The following is a 16784-nucleotide window of genomic DNA, read 5'->3' as shown; positions in this document are numbered from 1 at the left end:
ATCTAAAAATACATACTAAAAGCGTTTTTTTTTAAGGAACACTCTGTGCCTTTTTTGCCAATTTCATTAGATTTTTTTCGTCTTTAAACATCTCGGGAATATTTTGATTTACAACTTAAATTGTACTTACCTTAAACAAATTATTAATCACTACACCAGCAACTATATTCCTCGGTTCTGGTTCAAAATAATCGAAATTGTTTAGTTCAACAAATTCTGTTGTTGAGATTCGTTTCGGTGGTGAACCACACCAATAACTTTTCTGAAAAGGGATGAAACATTACTCGTTTTCTAAATCAGATAGTTGCAATGAGAAATAAAGGAATTTAAAAATTACTTAACTGTAAAACAGAAATAAAATGGTAGAGGAACCCCTGACTGCCAAGGCCAAACTTTATCAAAATACCATATGATTAATATGAACACGCCACAAGAGGATGCGATTGTTAACAGCAGACTTAACATGTTAAAATCGGCATTAACAGCAAATTCTGACAAATTGTACCACTGTATACCTTCTCCTGCAAAACAGATCACATGTAAAACTGAAAAAAAGTAATTATTCCTATTTTTCTAAATATTATTATAAGAATAAAAAATTTGTGCTAATAAAATTTCAATCATTTGGTATTGTAAAAATTTCATTTCTAATTAAAAATAATAAACTTTCTATAATAAATAAATCTTGAAAGCTGTGCACTTAAAATTTTGTCAGTCGAAATTACGTAGTTTGATATTATTTAAAAAAGTTCATTATAATACAAATATGTCCGATTATTATTATTAATTGTAAAAATAACTATTAATTATAGTTTTTATTTGAAATTATGCTTGTTTATACTAGCTTTAAATAAGTAGATAAAAATAGACAAACGCTAAAAATTATATTAATTCAATTATGCTCGATTTTTTGTTGTAATGCTCTGAATGACCTTTTGTAGACATATTTTACATCTTGAAGTTATTCACCTTACTTTAGCCGAGCGTTGCTTTCTTTTTTTTTAAGGAAACAAAATTCTTGAAAAGTATCATATATTCTTGTAATAAAATCAAAATATACGATATTTACACCATTCATTTGGTGATTTTTCTGTTCACTGTTAGTAGTATAATTTATATGTACACCCTGCTTTAGTTAATTTAAAATTTCGGCTTATTAGAGCCATACCATGCTCTAAGGTATCATGATAAAATTACCTAAATAATAATAAATTAAATTACCTACCATGATAAAATTACCTCATTACTCGCAGCATGATAAAATTACCATACTGCTTGATAGTTTTATTATTTTTTTTTATTTCCAATGCAGTAGGCGATGCGGTCATTATCCTAACGCCGTACAGAGATCAAAATAAAATAAAAATACAAATATAGAAGGAGATGAAATATACAAAATTCGAAAACAAAACATCAAACACAAAAATTAATTCAAGAATTTAAATTGAACAAAAGTTCTCTGGCCTCCCAGTATCGGGAGTAGATGCAGTTCTTTGTGAGAACTGAACAGTTGAGAAGATGCATTCCACGTCGCACCACTGCGGCAGAGGGGGCAGGCAGGATTATCCACTATTGCTGCTTGATAGCCATACCATATTTACTATCCAGCAGCATGGTAATAAAATCATACTTTATTGTTAGTCTTACAAAAAGTCAGTACCAAAGCGTTTCGGTAAAAATTAGAGAATTTTTTAGTGCTCCCATAATTAACACGTGTAAATTTTTATGTATTTTGATAGATTTAACCATTCGTTTAGTCTTATTTCAAAACTTAACTCATTCTCATAAATTTGTCGATTTTGAAATATAATACCGCCCAAATTCATCATGCAAACTTAATTAAGTGCTACTGAGCCATATTTCGTTTAAATTAAGCTATAGTAGGGCGTAATCAGTTTTAAGAGGGTTAAGTTGCGTGATAAATTAGTCTAACTTATCAAAGTCTTAATGCTGCAGCAAATTTGAATCTTATCGTACACACTTAAAAATTTCTATCAGTGTGTTTACTACGCAGTATGGTATAACATATCCTAAATGAACCGTTTAAACCATGTGAGAAAATCCAATTAAGATGTAATCAAAGCTTTTTGTTTTTTCTTGGGGGAAGCATATGTTACTAATATATCAATGAATGTCTCCATAATATCATTCTAATATCATTTTAATCCTTGCAGCAATTTCTCTTGCTGAAGCAGCTATAGATAATTTTAAGTTCCCAGGTCTAATAATTTACCTGAAGATTTTCTCACATCTTGACCAAAGCTTTCTGAAATTAATGTTATTTTAATGTATGCAAATTGTTGAACCCCTTAACGATCGGTTAATTTTCAAGAAAACAGTCATAAGAGTACCTATTTTTTGACTTTTGCATTTGTATTGCGTATTTGATTAGTGCTGCAACTAGTTTAAAATAAACTAACTATCTACAATTACCCTAAAAATATTCTGGTACTGCCATCAGGAGTGCAAAATGCGAAATAAAATGTTTTCCGGGCAAAAGAAATGAATTAGTTTCATTCTTATTGGCGCGTTACTACTGAACACTCCAGCCCGTCAATATCACGGGAGCGAGAAATAGCGGACGAAAACTCACCCCGTCATTCTCACGGGAGCGAGAAGGAAGGGGTTAATAGCTGTAAGAAGTTTGAAAGTAGGTTCTTTACTGCATAACAAATATTATGAAAATATTCATTTTACTCAAAAAATGCATTAATTTATTACTTAATAATTTATTATTTAAAAAGTACTATATAAACTTTATTTATAATTCAATTTTAAAATAATATATAACATGCTGATTTCAAAATTTTATTCACTAGCTAATTTTTAAATTTGTTTTTTTAGCTATTTTTTTTTTAATTTTGTATTCAAATGAAATATTTCTTTATCTATAAAATGTGATGAGTAGTTCAAATGTAAAAGATACACATAAATCAAAAATGTTTTGTGAATATTTGAATTCACGCACTCATGTAATAAATGTAATTCAATATTATTACTATTTCTTACTAGTGCCGTGAAAAGGCTATATTTATAATTAAAAGAACTCAAACAATTGTTAAATGAAAGTATTATTTTAAATATACCTACTTGATTTTTCATAATGAGAAATGTACTTAAATATTGGGAGTATGCTCCCAGCTGGAATCAGAGAAATTCCTATTTTAATTATTTCAGGCAAAGTTGAGAAGCCTTTATCAAAATTAACGAGGAAATAATTCTGTAACAGCAGATTAAAGGCAATATTCCACACAGTTATAAAGGCTATAATTGCGAACACGGCTAAAAATAATAAAAAAGAACAATTAATTACATCATGTTCATAATGCAAGAAATTTATTAAAAAAAACTGCTTTTAATATATTTAATTTACTATACAAGTAATGTTATCATATCTACAACATGAGAGCATTATTCAGAACAATATCAACAAAAAAATTTAATTCTTGCCTTGTCTTAAGTAAGGATGTACAGGGCACAAAAATAAACGGATCACACTTAATAACTTTTGATCTAATGATCGAATCTTCACCTTCTAGGATTTAATCTTAATGGTTTGAGAGGGTGACTTCAAGTATGCTAATTAATTCGAGCGGATGATATTTTAAGTTACGAAATTCGTCACAAAAGCGCGCTTTCTCTGAACAAACATGCCTTTTTTCTACGGATTATGAATACTGACCACCAAAATACTGCAATTTGAGAAATATGGTCGTTCCAATAGTTAAGTCAGGAAAGTGGTCCAAATTTTGAGCCCTTTTATTGTTAATTTCACTTTTTACGTATTTCACCATGTCTCGAGAACTTTTCAAGCTGATTGAAAAATTTTTGCACGCAATTATAAAATTCGTTTATGCGAAAAAAATTCCATGCAAAATATAACTTTTTAGCAAATATTTACTATTTTTTATTATTTTATTCAATAATTGTGGTAAAAAATTTGAATGGTAAGGTATATATCATTTTAGAGAATGCAATTAGAAATGACAAAGTACAAAATTTGAATGAAATTGATGAAATGGATCCTGGGAAATCGAATTTTAAAAATGCGACTTTTTCAACAAAAAAAAAAAGTTCCAGAACAAAATCCTGCCTGTTTTAAAAAAACTTAATATTTCTAATAAGATATTACGATGCGCGTATTTCGAAATTAAATAATCACTTTTTGACTCCCTTTATTTTTGCCGATTTCATCGTTTTCTCAGCATTTATAACTAGCAATTTCCATGTGGTTTCAAAATATCAAAAATATTTATCACTATATTATGACTTGTGAGTTATAAGTTGCGTATTTAATTTATCACTTTTTGGCTCGTTTTATGTGTACTGATTTTTATCGTAGATCAAAACGAATCTTTTGAATGCAGTTATTGCTACACTTTTCCATGTGATTTTGAAAATCAAGCATTTTTACTACAATATTATTATCACACGTGAGCTTCAAGAAACACTTAAGCACATTTAAATTATCACTTTTTGGAGCACTTTGTTTTAGTCGATTCTATCAAAAATCCAAGTTATTTTTCAATTATTTTTTCGCAATTTTTAAGATGCATTCCTTGGTGGTTTTAAAAATTCAGTTTTGCGACATGACAAGAATTTTAAATCATGTATTTAAATACAGACGCGCTTCATTCGTGCTGATCATGACTCATCGTAAATTAAAGCGATTATTAAAAAAAATTTCTTTTTACTTTATTTACTTGTTTTTTTGCAATTATGATTTTTCACGTGAATTCGATATTTAACGATAGATTTGACATTGAATTGATGATGTTTGATTGAATATTTTAAAAATGATGTTATAACGACATGCGAGTCCCGCATTTAAATAATCACTTTTTTATTCAATTGTACACATTTAATCGAAATATCAGTTATTTTTCCATCGTTTTCTCAGAAGTTAGTGCCGCGTTTTTTCATGGGCTATTTTGAATTCTGATACTTTAATACAATGTATTGCAACTAGAAAAATTAAAGAGTTGAGGAAAGCTCAAATTTTTGAACCTGTCATTGTTTGTAATTTTGCTTTAAAATTTCTGTAGCTTAGAGGATATTTTTTAGAAAGAAAAAAATCATGAAACCTCTAAAAACTCAAGAAATATAAATAATACCTTAAGTAAAAACAAATAAATATGGAATCTTATTTTGTACTTTAATTGTTTCGTTTTAATTTTTGGTTTTTTGTTTAAACTCTATAAAGTTTCTTTAATTAAAATATTTAACTCTATTTTAAATTATGTATGAATTTTTTTACACTTTCATTCTGTGAGCATTACAGTTTTTTTCCTTTTTAGAATTTATATTTATTTTTCCCAATATTTATAAATAGATACATATTTAAAAAAAACAATTATTGATAAAAAGGAAAAAAAAAATCATGTTTTTTAATTTTTAAATAAATTCTAATGATTAAAAATTTTTCATTTTCTGCAAGTACATTACTAAGTTTACTGACAAAAATGTATTTCTTAGAACACTAATATTTACATAAAAATTATATTTGCCACCAACATGACTAAATCCGCGTGAGGATCTTCTCTATCTCGTATTTAGAAGTAGACAAATTTGAGTTCTTTTGGTATGAAAAAATTATTTTTCGTCAATAAAAAATCTATCCTTGTATTGTACAAATTGCGTTAATTTGAAATTTTCTGTGTCATCCTGGTTTACTATTGTTATGATTTTTATTGATAACGATAATTTTATACATTAAACAAATTTAAGTTTCATTGAAATATCTGCGATTCAAAAATAAACGTTCAAAAGTGAAGTTAAATGAAGCTCACCTTTTCTAAAGAATATAGTAAATGCCATGCAGAACAGAATTAGGCTTACCACATATAGTAGTAATATTAAAAATAGTAAGACTGGATCAATGTGTTGTAAAAACACGTAAGAATTTTTCAACGGGGCTTTGAAAATAACTGTGATAGCAAATACTGGTGGTATGCACACTATAAAATAGTTTACAAATGTGCTTGACCAGTAAACAGCATCGGTCATTCCCATCATTTTCATTAGCTCCTGGAATTAAAAACAATATAAATGCATTGAAGTGAAAAAAAAAAACTTTGATTCATTTAAGGTTTATTGCCATAAACGGAACTTAAACTTACACAGTATTTTATGTTTTTAAAAACTGTAAGAAAATTGCGTAACATCACACATTATTTCCAGTTACATATCATGTTTCCAATACATTCATGTGGAAAAGATATTTCTTTATTATAAGTTACCTGACTTCAGAGATTAAGTATTTTATGTGCTTGCGGTAACACTATAATATATATACAGGGCCCGACACAGCCTGATTGGGGCCCGGTCCAATTATTATTTTCCAATGTATTCCAATTTATTATTTTCTTTCCATTAACTGAATTAAAAATGTATAAAACGGTTAACAATGGGATAACTGATATTAGGGCGGAATTCAGCTAAATTTTTTCAATTACGAGGGCTCAATGATGCCAATCAGAAGCCCGTAATTTTGTAAACATATCGCATTTTGTGATATGTGAAAATCAGGTTTTTGATTGGCCAAATTTGTCCATCATAATTTCGCCCCAGAAAGCTATGGATTTACAAAATATAGATTTTTGGTTCATAGGATAGATTAATGAAGAAGTTAATATAAGACTGACGAATTTTACACTGTACAGATATTTTGTGTAAAAAAAAAGTTCATTAAAGAAGGAAACGTAAAATAAACTTTCTTCTTGATCAGGGCACCCCCTCTAAAGTGGGGGCAACTGCTCAGTATGCCCCTGCCTTAGTTAACCATAATTAAACCCTGGTTACCAAGATAATTTTGCTTTTTATTACTTTTCAAAATTTTGTGGTTAAGCCTTAAATAGTCACTATGTACCTTGTAGCTAGGTACAACATCAGTATCGAGTAGATTAATGGCAGCACCACAGATGTGCTCATATCTATCCGATTAACTAGATATCAAACTCTCTAGATCTCTCATACAGACTCTAGCCTGGATTTATCTATCACACTATAGTTGCTCGACTAAGCTCTCAGATCGTCGAGTTGACAAAATGAGGGAGTAATTCCTCTCGGCAGAGGATCAAAATTGTTATAACATGTCTTCGGATCATCCTAAGGGATGATTCCGAGATCGTCGCCAATAATCTAACGTGAATAAAATGGTAGTACTACTCACGTTATAGGTATGACTAGATCAACTAATTAAGTCACACTCCACCTTCAGACGTGACATGACGAAGCACAACTCAACCACAGCCCAAAGATGTTGATTTATTCCAGAAATATTGCTGACTGTTAATGGGGAATTTTCTGAATTCTGTAGAAAGGTTGGACGTTTATAAGCGAAAATAGTTTCTGACTAGTGCGGAAGTTTTAGAATTCTTTAAAAATTCAGAAATGTTACCAGTATAAACAAGAAATTTCAGCTTCCCATCACCTGCCAGAAACATTCCGAAATTCCTTTACAGTGTATGCACTGAAAGTCAAATTTTTGAATCTTTGAAGCTAAGACTATGGAGATAACATAAAGGAAAAATTTGTTTTGTAATTAAATCATGGTTTTTTATGAAAGGAAATTTAAATAAAATTGGTTGTTGATTTAAAAGAAATTTTACTTTATTTTTCTCGTGATTTTTTATGAAGATTTCGCTATTTTCCTTTTGGAGCCACTTCTTTATGATGCCTTATGGTTATTTTTTTAATCTTAAAGGGAATTTAATTTTATTAACTATTAATACTGCTGTAAATATTCCAAAAACATTCTAATCTTTATTTCTCGGCAATAATATCTCATTTTTTAATTTTTAATTCTAGCAAAACTGTACATGCTGTAATCTAAATGGAATAGTAAAGAAAATGAGTATACTTAAACTACCTTTAATTTTTTATACAATATTGGAAACATTTTGAGTAAAATATTTTCTTAACCGTAATTATCTAACTCTAAAATTTTAAATTGAAAATAAGTATTATCGAAATCTAAAGATTCATTATAGAGATTGATCATATCAAAAGTAAGATTAAAATCCTTAAAAATCATTTTAAACCGCTGATTGTGAAAAACAGTGAGTTGAAACAGTGTGTTGAAACTTTTATGCATTATGCTTAATCATATTCACGTTTTTCTTTTTGCCGCCTTGTTTTTTCCATGTTTGATTCTAAATATGTGTTTCTCTGCTTATGTTCAATTAAAATAGTTTTCCATTTTTAGCCATGAGTTAGAAAATAAATACGAAGCAACTGAAAAATATCCTGAAAATGCTAGTTTTGAAAAAATCGCTGTTGAAAAAAGATTCAGAATTTTATACGGAATTGTTATTGACTGAAAATTCGAAACAAAAAATCTTAAGTAACAATTCGAAACAGGAAATCATAAGTAACAATTCGAAACAGGAAATCAATAACGAAACCGTTGCAGAAAAAAATTCAAATGATTTGTTAAAGGTTAAATTATCAAAACTTACTATTCCGAAATTCTACGAAAATTTAAGTCAATGGCTCATCTTTTAGAACTCTTTTAAAACTCTATTCAATTCTTAAAAATGAACACTGGAAACAAGTTGATAAATTTGTTTATTTAAAAGGTAATTTGAGCGGGAGTGCTTCATCAACAATCGAAGGTTTTGCCGTTTTGGTCGAAAATTACAAGAAAGCTGTTGATTTCTTGAGAGATCGTTTCGCCAGTAAAGATGTTTTGATTAATACTCATGTATACAAGTTAATACAAATACAACTTTTAAAACATTCTAATGTTGTTAAAAGTTTTCTTAAATTTTTTTGAAGATTCTCTGACACAATTAAGGAGTCCTAGAAACATGGGGAGTGTCACCAGAAGCTTTTAGTAGTTCACGCGGCATATTTTATTAAAATTACTCCCACGAGATTCGGTTTTCGATTTAATATAAAGAATTCACCGAAGAAAAATTTTCCATTAGGGATATTCTTAATTTTTTGAACAAACAATTAAATGCTATGGAAAGGTCTCAGACGAATAATACCGAAATTATTGAAAATAAATATAACTCATTTGCCATTTCAGTTTAATTATCTTTCTACTAGTATAAATAAAGACATAACTGCCGTGAGAGAAATGAAAGCAGACAAAAAGACGCCAAGGATCTATCGCGTCTTTTCTGTGGCTTGTTGCATAATTCTAACGAATGTGAAAATGGTTTATCTTATAAGGAGAAAAAAAAATATTTTATTAAGGAAAGAATGTTGCTCAATCAAGGGCATTTATCGAGATTCTGTAAAGTGAAAGTTCGTAATTTTTGTGGAAGGAAGCATTCTTCTGACATGCGTTCTGTTTCAAATGATAAGGAAGAATCCGAATTCGATGGAAAAAACAAAGAAACACAAAACACTGTTTTAACGGAAAACTCTCGAAAAGTTATATGCTTACAAAATAATTACATTATGTGTGTATAAAACAGTTATGCGTATATGTACAGACATTATATGTTTATGAAATAATAGCTTGAAATGTATCGTAAGAGCTATATTTGACACTACGTCTTCTAAATCTTACGTTTCGAAATTCGTAAGTTACTTAGTTAGTTTACTAAAAGTTATTGACGCAAAAGCCATTTTTGGCAATACCGCACCTACAACTTGTTTTATAAGAAACATTCTGCTATAAGTTAAAGCTAAATTGATTTGTAAAAACCAATGACCCTTAGATAATTAAAAATGTTATTGTGTGGTTTATCCTCAATTAATCAAGTCAATGTTGGATTAAAGCTACCAACATTGACTTATTATAATATAATATATATATATAATATAGGATTTTTTATGTCTATTATATGTTCCGGAAGTAAAAATTATTTGTATGAACGCGATACAAACGAAATTCATGTGTATTGGGATCAGTTGTGGTAAATTTGTTAACGAGGAAAATAGAAAAATCTGTCTCGAGGTTTAGACACGGTGCAGACAGCCGTTGGTTAAACTACACTGCTAGAAATGTCTCGAAAAAATTATTAAATAACTGTTTAATTAGTTATTGCTTTACCATATTTAAACAAAATAGTCAAATAACCATAAATAAGATGATAAGCAAACTGTTAACTGTGAGAAAAACCGTTTATTAACTGCTTTCACCTAATACAGTTAAACTACCAGCATTTCATTGCACCGAATAAATCCATCTAATGAAGCTACTTAGTTCTTGCCACTGCGTACAGCCAAGAGGACTAATCCGTCATCCTCATGGCCGGCAGAACTGGGTCAATCTTTCTTACATTCTCTTCAACACACGAAGGGATTCCAGCTCCTATGTCCAGTTAAATTTCTTTTTTTTTTACGGTTTCGGAACCAAGCTAGTTGTAAATGGTTAAAAAACCGAGTTTTGTTTTCATGATTTTATAACCATACTAGTTGTAAACGATTTCAAAGCTGTAAAGGTAAAAAATGTAATTTTACGATTAATCGCGTAGACAGACTGTTATCGGTTATTTTACCATAATTTTACCATCATTAATAATAGATGTTTACAATTAATAGTAATTACATTAATGGATATAATTGTAATAAAGCAGGAATGCGTATGCCATTTCTTGGTTAATACTTTCTTGGTATTTCCAACATTGATGTATTTTGAAGCTTAAGTGCCATTGCCCGGTATGCATTTGCCTGGTATTCCCTACATTGATATTTTAAAGTTAGCTTCCAATGTCCGATCTTTGAATATTTTTTTACGTTTATTTAGGCTACGTGGTATTGCCCAGTATGCATTTTGCTATTATTCTTTACACTGATGTTCTTTTAAGATTAATTACACAGCCCAGTATTCCTTTTACTGATGTTTTTATTAACATGCCCTAATGTGTTAAATTAGAATACTTAATAAATATGTCCTTAAAAGTAAAATTTGTGTTTCATAAATTATAATTTTTTTTTTGAATAAATAGCATATATTTTTTTGATCTCCAATTTGGTTGCTTTCTTGATGGAAAAAAAGCGTACTTACAAGCTCATTGTGTTAAGACTAAAAATCCACTATTTAAAACGAGACAAAGCAATAAATCTTTTTCGCATATCACGGCCTGGAACTGGAACACTTTTTATTATCACCTCATACGAGAATGTCTGAAGCGCTAAAAATCTTTAAATTTAAAATAGCATAAAATCAGAAATGGAATAATTGAAAATATAAATGTAGTATGTGGGAAAATTTTTTGCATAAGGAAATATTGAAATGTAATAAAATGCGAGCATACTTTTGAGCCATTCGATTTTTCTTCGATAACTCTCCGAATGAGATTTAACATGAAAACAAAGAACCCGTAACCAATTATCATTGGCGTCATTTCAATAATTTGAGATTTATCTAAAATCTGATAAAATTCAGGAAAGGGGAACCTTTGCATCATCACCTGAAAAAAAAAGTATAGCATTAATGCATTTACAAAACACAACTAATAGCATTATTCATTAGTGAAAAAAAAAACACGTAGAAGTTAGTTTAAGATCTAAAATATTTCCAAAGCTTCATAATTTTCAGTGACTTTTCATATTTCAATGTCGTAGATCTATTTCTCAGATAAATTTCAAAGTGGAACAAAAAAACTATGAAAATTTAGTGGAACCATATCAGAAATTGTTATAATTTAACACCCAGCAGTTAGAGTTAAGAAAATTAGTAATATTGTTTTTAAAATCTTTAATGAAAATTTTGAGGCAATTTTGCAGAGTCCAACTAAATTTTCAATTGTATGACTAACAGCTTGGTACTTGGGGCTAATTTTTTTAATGCGATGTCCCCAAGGATTGCATAGCTAGTTTTTGTCGTTGAAAGCTTTTATTCATTAGAAAATAAAATTAAAATAGGAAAACAATTCTGTTTTCTATCTACAATTACTAAGAGTAGTGAACATTTCTAACAAAAAGCATTAAATTTTTGAGAAAAGAGCTAATTTGTATAATAATAATAATGATGATGGTAATAATAATAATAGTAATAATGATAATAATAATGATGATGATAATAATAAAATTTTTTTGGAAACTTAAAGCGAGTATATTTTTAATTTGCCTAACTTCCCTAAATCAGGCTTCCTTAATCAGATTTTTATTTTAATTAATTAAATACCAATGAAAGAAAATATGTAAAGGTTATAATAAAACAACGTTTTGAATTGTTTATAAATTAATCTCTCCATATCTTTCTTGGAATTATTTTTATTATAATAAAAATTTAAGATGTAGCTATGAAAAATAAAAATATTTATCGATAAATTAGTTGCGAAATAAAATTATTATCTAAAGGAAAACGATACACAACCTGTTATTTTTAAAACTGTTATCTTTTATCAATTTTTTATTATATTATCGGTATTAAAACTGTTATCTTTATAAGATAAAGACAACTATCACAGAAATCATTTAAAAATAAATCTAATTACGAGTAAAATTAAACACAAATGAATGTGTTCAACAGAAGATATCAATATGATCAACTAAAATTATCAATGTGATCAAAGATGAAAAGGCGATAACAACTACTCGTTATTGTATCATTTTTTAAACGGAGTTGAGATGTTCAAACCGATTCTATATTAAAATGGCAATTTTGTCGCAGCTACTCTCTGAAAACACCGAATTGATTTGAAAAGTAGATATAGTTAAAGTTTTAAGAATACATCAAAAAGTGGAAGAGAATTACTACATCTTAAAAAAATATTCATTTCATAAAGTTGAAATAGAAATTTGACAGGAGCCTGTTAATAGTATTAAAAACGTTGATAGAAACGTGATAGAAACATATACAGGGTCAATCTCAACAAGACCGCGAAACTTTATTGAATGATAGAACGCATATACTCCTCCCGCCACAAAGTTTGAGGCTATCTGGTGCTATGGAAACAAGAATGGCTCATTTTAGTGAGGGTAGCTTCACTCTAGGATTAACACAATAGACCAAGGATGGGCAAACTACGGCCAGCTGGCCAAATGAGGCCCGACAGAAGTTTTTGTCCGGCCCACGAATAGAATTCTAACTTACCGATCCAAGGCGATTGATGAAAATAGCTAGCACAGACAACTTTAATTGGTAAAGTGTTGAAAGCCGAAGTTCTTTGTAGAAAGCCGTAGATTGGCGACAATGAGCGTTTGTCTTTCTCTGGGAGCAGACATACGGAATCTAATATAGGTGAATTGTACTTCACATGTGGCAGACTGCGCATTTTAAACTCCAACAAGCGGGTTTTTCTGCCGGCACGAGTTCTAACATAATTTATTGCGTATGAAAAGTTAGCACACATATAACGTTATTGTAAATAATGGTGAAATTATTAAATGTATAAAATAGCCACTGCTTGTTTGAGTTATTTGTAAAAAATTTTAACCCCAAAAAGGCTACTAAAATTCGCGAAGCTGATTCAGAGTGCCGTGAGTTCAATAATGAATGGACTTGGAAATATTTTTTTACAGTTGTAAAAGATAAACCAGTATGCATTATCTGCAATGAAACTGTAGCAGTTTTTAAAGAATACGACATCAATTAACCGACATTTTGAAGCCAAGCACAGGAATGCCAACAACGAAGCAATGCCTGAATGTCTTTAAAGAACTAATTAGGTGGACAAAATTTTTTCAAGAAGATAAACAGTGTAGCAGATAAACATTTAATTAAATATTTAAATTAAAACTTGAGTATGAATTTTTTTTATTGTAGAAGTTTTTACCTCACCCACCAAACTTTTTTTCTTCGATTTTTTGCCCTCATCGAATAAAGTTTGCCCATCCCTGCAATAGACCGAGGAAAGACATTCCTTTTCTCCTGCCAACCCGAGCTGAAACCACTCCAAAACAGTGACCCTGAATCCCTACTTAAAATAGTCATATCTCGTTACCATAGTCACCGCACAGATCCAGACGAATGTCTGCGGGAGTTCTTATTTTAGACAAACTATACACGAGCAAAATTCTTCATAGAAAGTATGCTGTACAAAGAAATTGCTCAAAGGAAAAAGATGTTACTGATGTATAAAGAATTGCTCAAAGATATTGCTTGCTGTTTTCACAAATGTACGTCAGTCCCTATGCGGCAAGTGTGAAGCCTGCATTGCTGCAGGCAGAAGATCTTATGTGATATTTCCTTGAGCATCTCTTCGATCTTTGTACATCTTTGCACTTGATCATCTTTGTACATCAATCATATTTTGGAGTATAAAAAATTTTCAGAAGCATATTTTCCCATTCTTGTGTTAATTCTTTAAATGTGACAGTGTAAAACTACCTTTTAATTTCTCTCTGTTTGTGTTCCTATCATACATTCTATGACAAATATTGCTTACGTAGATGCATTCTATCCCCAAGTAAATTTTGCTGTCTTGTTCAGACTTTCTCTGCATAAATGTTTAGATTTTAGTAAGTCTGCGTGATCATGTTCGTTCCTATCTAAAGGGATTTAAAAGGAAATACGTAAAAAGATAGTTTAATCGAAAAGAATAATGGTTTAATATTGCTTGTAGAAATAAAACGAAATCACAAAATTACTATTTATAAAAGTTTTGAGCCTGGAAATGATAAACAATTACTTTCAATGCTCGATTTTTATCATAGCAGGAAAAAAATGCTCTTTCAATAAAGTTAACATAATGAATGGTCTTTTAATTTCTGTTGCAACAAAACATATGGTGATCTGTACAAAAAAATGTAGAGCTTTTTTCTAACCTGATAATCCAAAAACTTTCCTGATTTTTCCATTTTTCTTTGAATAAAAGTTTCTTCAACAGCAGTCTGCCAACCAAGGAAATATGATCGCTTGTAATCTGTAAAATTTTAATAATAAATAACACTAACTATGAAACTATTCTAATCTAAAAAACTATTCAAGTCTTTTTAGAGCATGTTTAAATAATATAATGCATATGAAAACCATTTAGTATTTATTTTTTTTAAATGCAAATTTTTTTTAAAAAAAGATCTTTGATGGATATTTTTTAGAGTTGAAGGACTATTTATAACAGACTTCTTTCAATTATTACTCATGTGTATTATTTTTATTTATTTATTAATTTTTTTTGTTTCATACAAAAACATTTTAAATAATTTCTTTGAAATGTCAAAAATACGAGTAAAGGAAACTTGAGAGGTTTGATTGAAGGAAAGTTTGACCATCTAATCTTTTTCGTATTTAAGCATTTATTTAGCTGATGGGAACCAGAAGGCAGCATGGTATTCAAGCAAAATCACATGATGTTCCAATAATCCATATCTGCCATTTAGATAATAAGGTAATAATCGTAATTGTATATGGGACCAACTGCATAAAACTCAACTTTACTCAAATGGTCAGTATTCACTATACTCAATAGGATCTATAAAACTTTTGCATTTAATTGAGAAGTTAAGATAAGTGTAAAGTCTCAATATTTTTGTATTACTTGAATGAAACTTTGACAGGCGTTTTGTAGGACAAAAGAATTTAGGAAAGATTATCTTATTTCATGGAGACATTGCAATTTTGAGTAAAATCAATTATTTTAAATAGTTTTGCGAAAAAAAGAAAGAAATTATGTGGTTACTTTTTACGATAAACGAAAGCGAACGATATCGATGTTTGCCTCATCAGCAGTAAGTATTATAGTTTGAATCGTGAGTTTTACAATTGAGATCAAAGCGTGCCAACTCTGACTATAAAGGACAAAGTAATTTAAAAACGAAAGATGTAATTGATGAATTGATGTAATTGATGTTTAAGAACCATTGATGCCTCAAAATTTGAACTAATTATTCTTTAAGGTATTGAGTTCCATTCTCAATAGTTATATCTTAAGTAAATAAAAAACATAGCTATTAAAATAAGTAACAAACTAGCTGGAGAGACAGATTTATGCAAGCAATTGTTTAGCAACAAACTCAAACTCACCATTATCAGAATTTGGTCCAGTCATTCTGTATTTCTTCTTAGTTTCAAAATTGTAAGATTTCGGTCCACCATATCGAATTTTATATTCAAGAGATTCAGGCAATTCTTGCTCATCGGGAAGAAAATTGCTGAAGATAGTGCCAATTATGTTAAATTTGTCATTCCTTGTCATTTCATTAATACAATAATCTTCCAGCTCTTTCTCAGAATTTAAAGAGTGAATATTAGCTAAAAATAAGGAAAAATTACAGTGTTTTTCTATCTAGTTAATGTTTCATTTGATATTCTGAATACAGCAAAATTACCTAACATATCCAATTGAAATAACGATTTTAGCTATTACGAATGAAAGTAGAGTACATTTATAAAGCTTTGACTCTATCTCATTATAATATCGGCCGGCCAAAATTACCATAAATTTGCCTGCTATTTTAGCGTTTAACATGCTGCAATAGTATTAACATAGCCAAATATTTAGATCATCTATTAAATTCAAAGTCCAAAAATTTAAAGAATAATAAACTGTTAAATTATATGTTAATGAAGATCCATATGAATGAAGGAATTCAAAAATAAATAAAACTTTTAACTGAATTTCGAATTGTATTTGACATTCAATTGAAAAAAATCTTCGTGAAAAGAAAATCTATTAAGTGTTAAAGATGACTTCTTTTGTTTTAATTTTTCTGTAATATGACTTTTCTCCCAAAAAGTTGAAAAAATATATGATGTGTTTAGTATTTAGCAAATATGTAGACTCAATACAAGATTAAATGTTTCAAAAAAAGAATGTCTTTCTTTAAAATAGTAAAGAATTTGATAATTTTATAAATGAATTGATTATTTGTGAAACTGATAAAAGCATTTTTATTTTATATCTAGCATTAAATAAACATTCCTTCTAAACCTTCTG

General features: G+C 29.1%; 1 protein-coding gene across 1 annotated transcript in view; it reads right to left on the bottom strand.

Moving 5' to 3' along the window:
• Positions 1–16095, bottom strand: part of LOC107453344 (phospholipid-transporting ATPase ABCA3) — a 39372-nt gene extending 23277 nt beyond the window's left edge. Inside the window, exons 1-7 of the mRNA XM_043045623.2 lie at positions 15872–16095; positions 14674–14771; positions 11217–11372; positions 5790–6027; positions 3091–3282; positions 343–521; positions 131–262 (exon numbers count right to left, since the gene is read on the bottom strand). Coding sequence (XP_042901557.1) covers positions 131–262; positions 343–521; positions 3091–3282; positions 5790–6027; positions 11217–11372; positions 14674–14771; positions 15872–16043 — 1167 coding nt within the window. The 5' untranslated portion in view covers positions 16044–16095. The remainder of the gene's footprint in view (positions 1–130; positions 263–342; positions 522–3090; positions 3283–5789; positions 6028–11216; positions 11373–14673; positions 14772–15871) is intronic.
• Between the last annotated feature and the right edge of the window lie 689 nt (positions 16096–16784).

Source organism: Parasteatoda tepidariorum, chromosome 2 (assembly GCF_043381705.1).
Source record: "Parasteatoda tepidariorum isolate YZ-2023 chromosome 2, CAS_Ptep_4.0, whole genome shotgun sequence".
Classification (NCBI taxonomy): Eukaryota; Metazoa; Arthropoda; class Arachnida; order Araneae; family Theridiidae; genus Parasteatoda; species Parasteatoda tepidariorum.
The sequence above is the reverse complement of the archived record's forward strand: the minus strand, read 5'-3'. Positions and strand labels throughout refer to the sequence as shown.